The 14,556-nt window shown below is 60.5% G+C and overlaps 1 protein-coding gene across 1 annotated transcript in view; it reads right to left on the reverse strand.

Moving 5' to 3' along the window:
• Positions 1 to 14,556, reverse strand: part of SHANK2 (SH3 and multiple ankyrin repeat domains 2) — a 476,763-nt gene that overhangs the window by 330,280 nt on the left and 131,927 nt on the right. Inside the window, 1 exon segment of the mRNA XM_043581937.1 lies at positions 7,961 to 8,027. Coding sequence (XP_043437872.1) covers positions 7,961 to 8,027 — 67 coding nt within the window.

Here is a 14,556-nt window from a genome sequence, read left to right on the forward strand (position 1 = left end):
GCAGGCGCAGGCCAGCGGGCACTGGGACCCCAGCCCGGAGCAGAAGGGGCACACCTGCCAGGCAGCGCATCCTGAGAAGGGGGCCCCGCCCACCTGGGGCACACCCAGACCGTGGCGGTCCTCCTCCAGAGCAGAGGGTCCTGCCGGGAGCACCAGCAGGCGGGGTCAGGGGACAGCAATCAGGAGCAGCCCTGGGGCCCGGAGCCCCGGTTTAGTGCCTAGTGGGTACTGGGGAGCGAGGGACGGGGAGCCCAGCAGCGGGCGCTCGGGGTCAGGAGAGGGGCCTTCCACCCACGCCCCAGGCCCACCCCAGGTCCTACAGGAGGGCGGTCCTCACGGGGACCCGCCGGGGGCTCCGTCTGGCCCGCCAGACCTTCACGCGGACGCAAAGCCGTGTGCCCGAGCGCATTAGCTCCCGCGGGGACTCGCGCACACACACGCTTTCGTGCACGGTGCACACAGTCACTGCGTTGGGTGGGAACACGACCACCGCCCGCACGAAAGAAAGCGCACGTTGCGTCTCGTCCAGCACGTCGTCACCCAGGGGCTCCCCCGCCTCGGGAAGCCCGGCCAGCGACGGCCAAGGCGGATCTGACGGCACGAGCACAGGCGGGCCCCGCAGGCGGGACACGCTCACGGAAGCACTGACCGCCAAGCCACCGCCGATTCCGCTCTGCCTCCCGGTCCCCTACGGGCCGGCGGGGGCGTTAGGTGGACCTCCACCAACGACGTGTGCGTGGCACATCCACGTTCCCTGTGGATTTCACGTGACGATGATGAAGGTGATGCCACGTGATACTGGTGACAAGAGGGACCCCATGTGGTGGGGAGTCAGGGGCCGAGGGTGTGCTGACACCGATGGGGGTTTCCAGAGCACGTGTGGTTGAGCGTCTGGGGGAGACGGTGGGTGTCTGGGGCCCTTCTGCTGGGGGCGGGTGGGGGCTACGGCTCCTCCCTGGGGGCCCGAACGCCCCAGAACGGCAGGCGAAGAGCCACGAGAGGCTCCGGTTCGGGGAAGAGTTCAACCTGGAGGGCTGGAAGGAGACACGTGGGAGGTGAGAGGATTTGCTGGGCACGTCTAGCGGACACGTCCCGCAGCGGCCACGTGCAGCCACCAAGCCAAGGCCCCTGTGGGCAGTGGCCACGGCAAGACCGATCGCCAGCCGCCCGGCCTCCCTCTGGCACCGTTCCAAAAACCCCGGGCATGCCTGACGGGCCAAGAAGCTGCTGGGACGTGGGTGCTGGGGAGCCTCAGGACAGACCACGGGCGGGGAAGGCAAGACACGTGGACACACACAGGCCACGGGAAGCCAAGGCTTTGTGCCACGGCTGCACCTTTCCAGGACAAAGACAGGTGTCGCTGGGAGTTCGGACAACACAGCACTTGGGACGAACCAAAGACCTCAGGGAAGGCTCCCACGTCCACACTCGCCAGCCCACGTGCCAGAAGTCAGCCACACGAGAAACCCCATCCCGACACGGCACACGTGCAACCTGGAACTGTCCCAGACTGGGTGCCGCCTTAGCTCGCGTCCCGGCACGTCCGCTCGCTGCTGGGGATAAAACTTCTCAACTGACAGGCGGAGAGAAGCGGGGCTGGGGGGGGGGGGGGGGCGGGGGGGGCACCCCGGCAGCGGGCTCGCGACCGGCAGACGGGAAAAGAGGGAGCAGGGAGGGAGTCCGGCTCGCGCACCCCGCAGAGGCCACGGACCCAGGAACACAGGCCACGTGACAGGTGCCGGCCACGTGCTGCTCACATCCGCTTGGGCGGCAGAGTCTTGCCAGGGCTTTATCATGTCTCCCTTCCTCCGCAGCTGGCTCTGGGAACCCAGACAACAGCTGTGTGATTGCCACCCAACTCCAGGTACAACAACAGCCTGGCTTTCCTTGAGGAGGCTCCTTCCTACAGCTCGTAGAGAGGAGACCCGGCCGTGCTGACCCCCATCGATCCGACCCGATGAAATGAAATAGGTTAGAGCTTGGGGTTTTCCCCAGGACCTGCTGGCAAGCACCAAGGGCCCCCCCTATGTCTCAAAGTAAAGTGGCACATTTTACAGCCAAAATGCCAGGAAAACAGAATGCTTCTTTCAGATAAGATCTGGTTTATTTCACAGCAGGTGGGACCTATGGAACAGGTATTTTTAAAAAAAAGAAAAAGAAAATCACCGCTCGGTTATCAGCATGGGTTTTACATTCTCACACCTACACGCGCGCACACACACACACACACACACACACACACACACACACACAATATTGCATTCAGAAATCTGTTTGGAAACACCACCCCCTATCCATCATCTATACATATCGGAAGCGTAATTACACAGGCACTCGGTCTCGAAACCTAGCAACACAGTAACCACGTAGCTCTTAATCGGCTACCCAGACACCCAAACTCACACATCAGCTCAATGTGCTTCATCCTGAAAAACAAAACCTCCTTGCTTCTCTGTCTGGAACTGCAGACGGACAAGATGGATGAAAACAAACCTTGTTCAGCTGAAGAGGAACAGCCCATGCCATTCAGTCCATTTGACAGTTCATCTCCCCACAAAGCCGGGCAAAGAACAAAAATAACAAAGACTGGAAAAAACAGGGTATTCCGGTCCAAAGCTCATCAGCTTGCAACACGCTTAATATTTGCATGACTGTTTCGGACACGAGCTCTCGGCTCCCCGGCAGCCTCGCCACAGGGACCTCCGTCCTACAGAAGCCGCCGTAAACGCCCCACGGCACAGCCCGTGAGACCCGGGGGGCTCGTGGGCTCCACGACAGCTCAACACTGGATGTCAGCAAATGGGGATTAACTTTAGTGTTTGCAGCGGCTTCGACACCCTCACTTTCTCGGAGGCGGCAAATGAAATAACCAAACGGAGGTCACGTCTAATTGTTTAAAGGGGAAGGGAGTTAAAAAAAAACAAAGCAAAACAAAACAGAAGGAACCACAGCATCAGGCGCTGGCAACATGCATGCTGGCCGGATGGAGAGCAGAACATTTCACGACAAGATGTAATCTCCGTTTTAAAGGGACAGAGATGCATCCACACGGCCTTCTGGATCCATTTCCGGATTCTACAGACCTCGGAGTGCCCGTTAATCACCTCACCGCTTTTCAGCATGCTTCCTGTCTTCCCCCAGAGCCACGGCGGAGCATCCCTAGCGCCCCGATTTCTTGGTCGTGAGCTTCCCCGTCCAGAAAGCAAAGGGCCCGCCGCTCCCAGGCAGAGGCTAGCTGATGATCTGAAGGGTCTTTCAGAGAAAGGCGTCGCCGACTACCCAAGTCAGGAGAACGTTTCGCCTTTTAATTTACTCCCTCTGAGTATCGACGCTGACCCCACGTCCCCACCCGCAGCTTGGGATTGGGGGATCCGTCCACCACACTCCTATTGGGAAATGCAACCCAACAGGATGCAGATGAAGCCTTACCCTCACTCCCTCGGTCCAGAGTCCCGACACGTGAGCCTGGTTCTCCAAAACGGTGCCCCAGCCCCACTAAATGATCAGCTAAAGTCTGCTAGTGAGCATCATGGGCCGTCCTGACAGAGGCAAGGGCCCGCAGCCTCAAGTTCAGGACACGCGTCCCCATCTTCCACGTTTCTCCTATGCCGTGGGGTAGCTTCTAAGTCAAGATTGAATGCAGATCGTACAGTAGAAACACGGCCCCATCCTGTCCTCCCCGGCACCCCCGCCAGGACTCGTGAGGCTAACAGGAGGAGAGCCAGGGCACGTGGGACAAGCTGAAGCCCCCCAGCAATCACGCTGGACACCCGGCACCCGAGGGTCCAGGGGCAGACAGCGGAGTGGCCTTGACCTCGACAGATAGTGACAGCACCCTCACAGGTCACGAGGATGGGGGTCGGGAGCCAGGCCACAGAGGGTGGAATCGGAGAGCCACGGAGGCTCACAAACAGCACACTAGAGACCCTCACTGCAGCATGGCCCCAGAACTGCGTGGTGAAAGGGTAGAGAACTGTGTCCCCGATGCTGCCCACTGCCCCATGCCTGCTCTCCCCGTCCCCCCATAAGCTCTGCACCCCCAGACTCGGAGGGAGGGCAAAACATCACAATACTCTAGCAAACACATCCCCGCCAGGGACGCGTACCTTCGCAGAGGTAACAGCCTCAGAAGGACAGTCGTGTGACAACGTGAGTGCCCTCGATGGTGGCTGACGTAGCCCCCAAAAGACGTGTGAGTCCTAATCCCTGGATCAACTTAAGAATCTCAAGACGAGAGCATCCTGGGTTTTGGGTGGCTTTGAATACAAAGACTTGCGCCCTTATCAGAGAAAGGGGAGGGGACCGGGGACACAGGTGCAGTGAGTGGGCCATGTGCAGCAGCGACAAAGACAGGGGCCACGCCTATCACCCGAGGGATGCCAAGGGACGCCGGGTCCCATCAGAACCAGAGGGAGGCAAGGACGGACCGACCACACCAGCACCTCGACTCGACACGTCCGGTCTCCAGAACGGAGGCAGAATAAATCTCCGTTGATTCCCGCTGCCTGGCTACTGGCAACTCTTTATGGCAACCCCAGGACACTGGTACATGGTCCGTCCTCACGGCCGAAGCAAGCCCACTCAAGCGGGGGTGGGGCAGGCCGGCGGGGGGTCCCGGGAGGCACAGGTGGGTCTGGCCTTTGGAAGCCCAGCACTGGAATGCTGGGGGGACACAGACTGGTGACTACAGATACCACACCAGGCCCCTGAGTCGGGCTCCCTGGGGGCGGCTCTGGCCATCTCCATCCGCAGAGTTCCCCAGACACACCCCACACTTGGCACGCACTGCTGGGTGCTGGGGAACCCTGGAGGTTTGGGTCGGCAACTCATGATCAGTCAGGAACAGGAATGGTGGTGGGGGTGGGGCGGAGGGGGCAGTGGTTCCCGAACTGTTTGGGGAACAACAGCCAGCAGCTCAGAAGACTCACTGAGGGGGAGGGGGGACGAGGAAGCAGCCAGGGTGGCACGGGTCCCGGACACGGGGGAAATGGGCGGATGCACCAATCAAAGAGGAAACGTGCACAAAAGAGTCTAGTTTTCTGAACAGTCGCTTGCTGTTCTCCGGTGATGGGGTGACGGGTTAGTAGCCTGTCCCGCTCGGGAAGGGACTTTCACCTGTGCTCCGGAACCCGGGGCAGGGTGGCAAAGGGGGCATCAGGCTCTGTGGCTCACACTTCCTCCCCGGCCAGGCCTCAGGCGGACGAAGGTCTCTGGGGAAGAAGGTCCCCAAACGGTCACAGGGCCTGAGCGGGAGAAGGTGCTCGATGAAGAGTCGTCGTGGAAAGAAGTGATAGGCACCTGGGTACCAGCTGGTTCGGGCACCCCTGGGGGCTCCCTAAGGGGGTTCCAGCAAAATACACGGTTTTCAATCCAGAGGGAAAAGGGTGCCCCCTCCAGCAGCGAGAAGCAGACGGCTTTCTTGAGGACGCACAACTTCTCCAAAGAGGCACCAGCTCGGCTGGGGCTCTGGATTTCAGAGCCCGGACTCCCGTGGGGCCACCTTGTGGAGGTGACCCTGCACCCCGCGTGTCCTCCTCCATCCCGCTCCATGTCCCTGTCCCAGTCCCAGACAGCCGCTACCAGGGGGCACCCTTCACCTGCAAGGTCTCCCCGTGACCCCGTGCTGCAGGAGCATTTTCGGGACCTCCAACACTTCCTGTGGGAGACAAGTGAGGTGTCAGAGGGCAACGCGGAGTCAAGGAGGAGTCAGGACGCGGGGAGGAACCACCAGTTCCTTAGGTGGGAGCTTATTCGGGGCCGTGGGTGAGGACAGGGGCCTCCGGGAACTCCGTCTAAAACACGGCGCCCCTGAATGGAGGCCGAGCGGCTTGCACGCCGTGGGTGAGGCTGCCCTGAGCTTCAAGCCTTCCCAGGTTCGGACTTCCTGCCCGGTGCAGGCGCTGCCCCGCCCAGACTCCCACCGCACAGGGCACCTGCTCCCCGCCGGGAACAAGCGAGGCACAGGGCAGAGGCTCAGTGCGCATAGGGCTGAATCGGGGTTTTACAACAGGCTGACAGCGTCGGTGAATCAGCACGTTGAGGGATGTCTATGCCCACAAAGGACCAACAGGCCCGTTTGCTGGACCACAGTCGGACCCCTCGTCAGAAACTCCGGGGAAAGGAGAGGTCTCCTTTCCTTCTTTGGAGGTGCCGAAGGGACCCCACAGGGAGCAGACCACCCCTTCCCTGCAGGGCACACGGTGGAAAAGCCCACAATGCAGGGGACAGGAGGCGCGGACCCCTGCCTCGCGTGACCGAAAAGCTGGCCCTGTGTCTTCACGGAGCCTGGGTGGTCTTACACAGGTTCGGAGTAAATGCCGCAGACCTGATAGATATGGTCTGATAGATACGGATGCCGTACAAGCCTGCGGAGAGTGTCCCCAGGTCTCAGGAGGGCTGCCCTTCATAGTCTAAATAAGTCATTGGTCAGAACGGGCGAGCGGTGATTCAAACGTATTCACCCAACACACAGGAATCCTTCCATCGTAGGAAAAGCCCTCGGTTGGTTCCAAGAGTCTGCATCCCGTATAGGGGATCTCGAAATCTCAAAACGGAGCAGACAGTCAAGAAGCTCCCCACTCTCTGTCTTAAAATCAACTCGGTACCTCAAGGGACGCGTCACTTTGTGAGTAGGACCGTTTAGGGGCTGGTCCTCGTACTGGCGGTGGGGCGGGCCGGGAGCGTGGAGATACGGGGCTCTCGGCCCCCCTCCAGGAGCCAGCGTGGGGAAGCCACTTCCCGACTCCCTCCTGCCCATCAAGGTCGGTGCTCAGAGCAGTAAGGAGGGCCCGTTAGGGTCAGAGACAGCTCAACTCAAGAGGCGCGTCCCCACCGCGGTCGTGGGGTGAGGCCCGCACACGCTCCCTGCCCCGCCTCGGCTCTGCGTCCTGCTTCAAAGAGCCCCGATTCCCGGAACAGCATCTGATACATCGACCTGGAGACAACCCCATCCCACCGCGCGGCCCTCCGTCCCGGGGACGACGTCGGGAGGGAGCTGCTGGCACCCGCGGGCTCACTTCATTCTGAGTCGCACGGCAGACGTGAACTCATCCATCTTTACGACGCGCTCCCGGGGGCGCCGGCCTCAGAGCAACGCAGCGGCTTGCCCTGGCTCACGGGAGGGACTGGCGTCGGCATCGGGCTCGGCCTTCGGGAGGCCCCGATGCCCGGCGCACAGCCCGGGGTGACTCCAGCAAAGCTCCTGGCTCCGCATCCTTGTTCGGTTCTCAGACCCAAGGTGGGTACCAGCCACACATCACACACGGTAAAGACTCGACAGCCAGACACGTGCTTTTGCTCAAACACGGGGGGAGGGGCACAGGCGGTGAGACACAGACGCCATCCAGCCACCTTCCCAGGCACCTCGGAGCCCACCGCCCACCCCGTCCATGGATCGGTACCATCTGTGAAAGCTCACCACCGCTGGTCCAATGGGACTGCTCCCCGCTGCAAGTCCTGTGCAAGCCCGGGGCTGGAGGAAACAGGCCGGCGGGCTCTTCCAAGATGCAAGAGCGGGCCCAGCCGCCGGCAGGGTGATGGGCCAGAGGAGGGGCCCCAGAGACAGTCCTTCTGGTCGGCACAAGGGGTACTAGAGAGGGGAACAGTCGTGAGCACCCCCGCGGGGGCAGAGGAACGGACGCAGAGACGGGGACCCGGGGCGACACCGGTCTCCCCTCCGCCTCGCTCACTGCCGCCTCTGAGTTCACGCGGGGAGGCGTGCGATTCAGGACAACGAGCCTAGGTCAGCCGCAAATGAACTCGAGGCCCCAGGGGGACAGCGGTGCCCTCCGCCCACCGCGTGCGTACTGAGGACGCGCGAGCGAGGAGACGGCGCGGCGGCCAGGGCCGCGCTCCCCGTCACGGTTTGCTAACTGCGGACGCAGAGCTGCCATCGCGGGGGTGGGAGACGGCGGGGGCTATCTCCTCGCCGGACGGAGCCCTGCCCCCCGAGCCTACTCACCGATGTCCGTCTCCTTGTGGTTCTTGATGTACTCCGCCAGCTCAAAGTTGCCCGCTATGATCGCCACCTGCCAAGAGCAGACATCACGTTAGCGCAGAGCCCTGGCTGTTCGCACCCGTCCGCGCCGCCAACGGCCGCACCGCACGACGGGCCCCACCAGGGCCCCCCAGAAAGACGACACATACACCCTTATTTTCAGTTTTATTCAGATGTAACCGACACTCAACACCGTGTGAGGTTAAGGTGCACGAGGAAACACCTTGACGGCCGGCGACGGTGGGAAGGTCGCAACTTGGTTAACCTCTGTCACCGCATGTGGCTACAGAGACCCTTCTCCCCGGGATGAGAACTTCTAGGATCTACTCTCTTGGCAACTTGCCAGCACACCTACGGCAGGGTGAGTGCCAGTCCCCGGGCAGAACGCCACATCTCGGCCACCAGCCCATCTTTTACCTGGAAGTCAGTGCCTCCTGCACCCCCCCCCCCGCCCACCCCCTGCCCCCTGCCTCGGCAACCACACGTCTGACCTCTCTTCCGGTGGGTTTGGACTTTTAGATTCCACGTATCGGTGAGATTGTAAGGTTTATGTCTCTGTGTGACTTAATTCCCTTAGCTTGGTGCCCTCCAGGCCCATGCATGTTATCACAAGCGGGGAGAACAGTCCTGACTCTTTTTAGAGAAAGTTTTTTAATCAGTTTATTTATGTGAGAGGGAGGGAGAGAGAGAGGGAGAGAGAAAGGGAGAGAGAATCCCAAGCAGGCTCCGTGCTGCCATCACAGAGCAGAGCTCCAACTCCCAAACCGTGAGATCCTGACCTGAGCCGAGATCAAGACTCAGACGCACCACTGACTGAGCCCCCAGCACCCCAGTCATGACTCTCAAAACGGCAGCCACAGGCTCCATCGGCCCCCACACATCACGCTCACCCCCCGCAAAGCCCCGGGCCACTCGACAAGGTGAGGCTCTTACTCCACGAGAACCTACAGGAGAGCAAGCGTCTGCCCAGAAGGTCCCCAGCAGGGACCATCTGCACAGGAGCAGGGTGGGGCGCTCAGTGAGCCTGCGTCTGGAGGGCCCCTGGACCGTGTCCTGTACTCTGCCCGGCATGCCCGCGCGTCCCGTCCTTCTGATTAGACACGAGCCGCTCCCCACAAGCAGGGAGAAGGGAATCCTCAAAAAAGTACCCAAAGCTCTTCACCAGATTTCAGTCTGGTGGAAAAAATCCCACCCTTGCATGCGTGCAGAAGACCAGAACCAACACCTACGGGAAACGCTCCCAACGCGGGCCCCACGGATCTGTGGGCTGACACGAAAACGCCGGGGTGGGGCTGGAGGGGGAGGGAGACCAGGCGTCAGAAGCACGTGGGCAGGGCTCCCGGCACCACAGGCGACGGTCTACACCCACGGGAGCCAGGCCTGCAGGTGCCAGCCTGGAGACACATGCACATCTACAGCCCTGCGGTGATGACGCGGGTGGGACTCAGCCAATCATCCGGAGGCCTTATTAGCAAACCCTGATTTCCTGGAGAAGCGACTCCCGCCCGAGCCTCCCGCCCGCCCTACGGATCCCAGACTCGCCAGCCCCCACAGTCACGCGAACCAGCTGGTCACAAGAAACTGCCTCAGTGTAGATCTCTCCAACCCGTCGGGCCCGCTGCCCTGGAGCGTCCTGATGGAGGCAGCTTTGCAGAGGCCGGGGGGGGGGGTGGCCAGACACCCAGGGATCCCGGGCCCCCGCCCTCAGGAGTGGCGCTGCTTTCCACGGGTGCCCTCCAAGGATGCCGCCCGAGAGGAGCGGCCGGCCGCCGAGGCCGGGCCCTCCCCGGCTTGCCAGTGGAAGACCAGCCACGGGAGCCGCTGCTGACGTCAGCGAAAGCCAGAAGGCAAAGAGCGGTTCAGGGGCGGCCCCTGGGTCTGCCAAGATGGGTGGCTACTATCAAAATCCAGAAGATAGTAAGTGCTGGCGAGGATGTGGAGAGCCCGGCCTGTTTGCGCCCACGCGCGCCCTGCTGCTGTTAAGGTAAGAAGGCTCAGCCACCGTGGGAAGCAGCTTGGAGGGCCTCGGGAAGTGAAAGAGGATGACTGTGTGATGTAGCAATTCTACCTCCGGGGTCAGACCCGAAGGGACCGAAAGCGGGTATGACGGTTAATTGTATGTGTCATCCTGACTGAGCCACGGGGGTGCCCAGACAGTCGGCCAAAAACCACCGTGGGTGTGTCTGCGAGGGCATTTCCGGACGACACGAACGTCCGACTCAGCAGGCTCAGTAAAGCCGCCAGCCCTCCCCGGCTCTGGTGGGCCTCGTCCCACCAGTTGAAGGTCCGAGCAGAACAAAGAGTCTGACTGAGCAGGAAGTCCGCCTGCCAGACGGCTGAGCTGGCGGGTAGGTCTCTTCCGACCTTCAGACCTGGACGGAAGTACCAGCTGAGCCTCAGGCCCGCCAGCTTTCAGACTGAGACCTACACATCACTGCCTGGGCCTCCAGCTTGTCACAGCATCAGTCCTGGACTTCTCAGCCACCATACAGGGGTGTGTGTGTGTGTGTGTGTGTGTGCGCGCGCACGCGTGCACACGTGCATCCCACTGGCTCTGTTTCCCTGGTGAGTGCAGGTCTGGGTCCTGGGGTGGGGCCACTGTAACAAATGCCCGCCAGTGCGGAAGCAGCTTTGGGAGTGGGGGCGGCGGAGGCTGGAAGAGGTCTGGGGTGCACGGATGGCCAAGGCCATTCTGACGGACTCTCACACCGAATCACGAGGAAATGCATTATAAAGTCACCAACGGCTCGGCCGACTGGTGCTTGCGTCCTAGGGTTGTGCGGAAGGCAGCACACACGAGCGAGAGTTGGGAACTTGGCGGAGGAGACGTCTATGCAGAGTGAAGGAGCAGCGGGCTGCTCGTGGTGACATACCAGGGGAGACGAACCGGAGGCGGAGGGCTTAAGCAGGAAGGAGCCAGAACGCGAAGACTGGGGAACATCCTCAGCCCATGCCTGTTGCAAACAGTGAGAAAGCATGCTCTGAAGAGAAGACCATGCGCGTGGCGTAGCCGGACTACCACTGGACAAAGTGCGCATGGGATTATGGGAGCGGGAACATCCTCGGCCCATGCCTGTTGCAAACAGTGAGAAAGCGTGCTCTGAAGAGAAGACCGTGCGCGTGGCGTAGCCAGACTACCACTGGACAAAGAGCGCACAGGATTATGGGAGCAGAGACACCACGGGTTTGAACTGAGAGGGCGGAGCCGGGCTATAACCGGGGAAGGCTGGGGGCTTCTTGGTTTGGATGAGAGGGGACAGTAGCTCCTGGGCAGCAAACATGTAACATTCTTCCAGAAGGAGATTCGGAGACTACCAGGCCACTGCCTGGGTTCCACCAGGAGCCTTGTGGGGTGGGACCGCCCTGCAGAGCAGGGGTGAGGCTGCTGCCCTGGCGAGCCCGCAGGCCAGGACACCGAAGCAAACAGGGCTGTTCTCGAGCCGAAAGACCTCGCGGAGCTGGCTGCTGGGCTCCAGACCGCTGGGGACCCGACACCCCTTCCTTCTGTTTCAGCCTCTCTTTTGGAACGGGGACGTCTGGCCCGTGAGGGTCTCGCTGTCGCGCCTTGGAAGCACCCAGCTCGTCGGTTTCCGGGTTCCCAGCGGGAGACGTACTTGGCCTGAGGATGATCCACACCTGGGGTCTCACGCACACCTGAGCTGGATGATGCTTAAGTGGGACTTGGGACTTTAGAGATGGTGCCGGAGTGAGATGAGACTTTGGGGGGCTGTTAGGTGAAATCAGCGTGCTTTCCATGCCAGAAAGACATGGGTTTAGGGGCTCAGGGGGTGGAGTGTTGCATACTTAATGTCTGTGCCCTCCCCACCCACCCCCACCCTGTGTTGAAAACTAACCCCCAAGGGGAATGGAATTTGGAGGTGGGGTCTTTGGGAGGTAGTTAGGGTGACACGAGGTCATGAGGGTGTAGCCCTTGTTGGGGGATTTGCAACCTTGTAAGAGGGGGATACCAGAGACGCTCTCTCTCCCCCCGACCACATGAGGACACGGCAAGAAGGCCAGCAAGAGAGGCCCCACCAGAACCCAACTGTGCCGCACCCGACCTTGGAGCTCCAGCCCCCAGAACTGTCTGTTGTTCAAGCCCCCCGGTCTGTGGTCTTCCGTTATGGCAGCAAGGACAGATTCAGAAAGCAGGGGTCCAAAGAGGTACCTACACACGCACGTTCACAGCAGCGCCACTCACAACAGCCAATGACAGAGGCACCCCCGGGCCGGTCAACAGATGAGTGGATGCTCACGTGTGATCCACTCACGCGAGGCCCTTGGGGTCTCCAGATTCCCGGAGACGGAGAGTGGACGGTGGGCGCCGGGGCTGGGGGAGGGACCGGGGGTCCGTGCTTCCTGGAGACAGAGCTTCAGTTTTGCAAGACGGAGAGTTCTGGAGACGGATGGTGGTGATGGTTTCAGAACAAGGTACTCAACGCCACTGAACAGACTAAGACAGTAAGACTTCTGGTTTGTACATTTTACGATTAAACAAAAAAAGGCAACAGTGCACCTGTGTGGACCAGCAGGACGGAAGGTCAAGTATGGATGAACAGACCAGGAGGTGTTGGACAGATGCCTGAGCTTTGGAACAGCCAACTCCCCACGAGGCATGGGGGGTGCTGGGATGAAGGGGGGGAGGTCTCAGACAGTGCACACAGGAGCAGGGAGCATGCTCCGAGTTACCAGGGAGCACCCTCGGAGTTAGCCGGGAGCATGCTTCGAATCAACCTGTGAATTAGGTAGGTCCTCTGGCCCACCCAGGCCCTGCACCCACCTCATCGATGAGGCGAGAGGGTTTCCTGTGGACAGACACACTGGGCCATGGTGGGGCACACCCACAGACCCACACTCTGCCCGTCAGTAAGCAGGGAAAGGTTTAGGGCGCCTTATCAGGGGTGCCCCCAAACCGTCCGTGTCTTTTGCCAAAGGGCTGTACTAGATACACACGGGGACAGCATGTTTAGGGGACACCGGGGCAGGTGGGGGGCTGTGTGCGTCACAGCAGGATATGAGGTGCCACCCACAACCCACGCCGACACCTGCCTGTTGTCCTTCCCAAAGTCAAGAAGGGGAGCTGACCCAACTGCACACCTACTAGGCGCCAGGCTTTGTGCTGGAGGCTGGGGGCCCCAGGTGAACCCCCACCCCTACGGTCAGGGCCGTCCCTCACCAGACAGCTGGAATCCCACACCGTCGCCTAGACTGCTGTGCCCCTACCCCTGTATGGCTTCGAGACCAACATGAGGAACGTAAGGAACAGAGTGAGGGGCTCAGCATGGTGGAGGGGGCATCGTGCAGTACCAGGAGCAAAGAGACTAGGGGACTGGGGGCAGGGGGAGATCTGACAGAGGAAAACTGACCCCACACACAGGGGAGGAGGGTGCAAAGAAAGCTGGTTGGCCCTCTCTGCTGATCTATTTCTACCCATCCTATATCAGGCCACCCTTCCACAGGACTTCCTGGAAGACCCCAGCACTGTGTGCACAATACGCTCTGTGGGTTCATGCCAGCCACCCACCCATCCACTCAACCAACTACCCAGTCATCCATCCACTCAACCAACTACCCAGTCATCCATCCACTCAACCAACTACCCAGTCATCCATCCACTCAACCATCTACCCAGTCATCTACCCACTCAACCAACTGCCCAGTCATCCACCCACTCAACCAACTGCCCAGTCATCCATCCACTCAACCAACTGCCCAGTCATCCACCCACTCAACCAACTGCCCAGTCATCCATCCACTCAACCAACTGCCCAGTCATCCATCCACTCAACCAACTACCCAGTCATCCATCCACTCAACCAACTGCCCAGTCAACCACCCACTCAACCAACTGCCCAGTCATCCACCCACTCAACCAACTGCCCAGTCATCCACCCACTCAACCAACTGCCCAGTCATCCATCCACTCAACCAACTGCCCAGTCATCCATCCACTCAACCAACTACCCAGTCATCCATCCACTCAACCAACTGCCCAGTCATCCACCCACTCAACCAACTGCCCAGTCATCCACCCACTCAACCAACTGCCCAGTCATCCACCCACTCAACCAACTGCCCAGTCATCTACCCACTCAACCAACTGCCCAGTCATCCATCCACTCAACCAACTGCCCAGTCATCCATCCACTCAACCAACTGCCCAGTCATCCATCCGCTCAACCAACTGCCCAGTCATCCACCCGCTCAACCAACTACCCAGTCATCCACCCGCTCAATCAACTACCCAGTCATCCACCCACTCAACCAACTACCCAGTCATCCATCCACCATCCACCCACCCATGCACCCTGCTACCATTAACTGAGCACTACCATGTGCCACGTCCCATGCCCCCAGAACTCAAAGCTCTCCCCGGTCTCTGTGTGTAAGCTTGCATTCTAGATAAGGAAACAACTCTACCTGAGCCCAAGTATCAAGTGGGCCTGCATCCTCTCCCACCCATCATCTGGTCTAATGCTGAGCTCCGAGTGGGGGCCAACAAACTCCTGCCTTCCTGCTTAGGGCGGGTGGAGGGGCATGAACACTTTCATAGTGATAAA

The sequence above is a fragment of the Prionailurus bengalensis genome, chromosome D1 (assembly GCF_016509475.1).
Source record: "Prionailurus bengalensis isolate Pbe53 chromosome D1, Fcat_Pben_1.1_paternal_pri, whole genome shotgun sequence".
Taxonomy (NCBI): domain Eukaryota; kingdom Metazoa; phylum Chordata; class Mammalia; order Carnivora; family Felidae; genus Prionailurus; species Prionailurus bengalensis.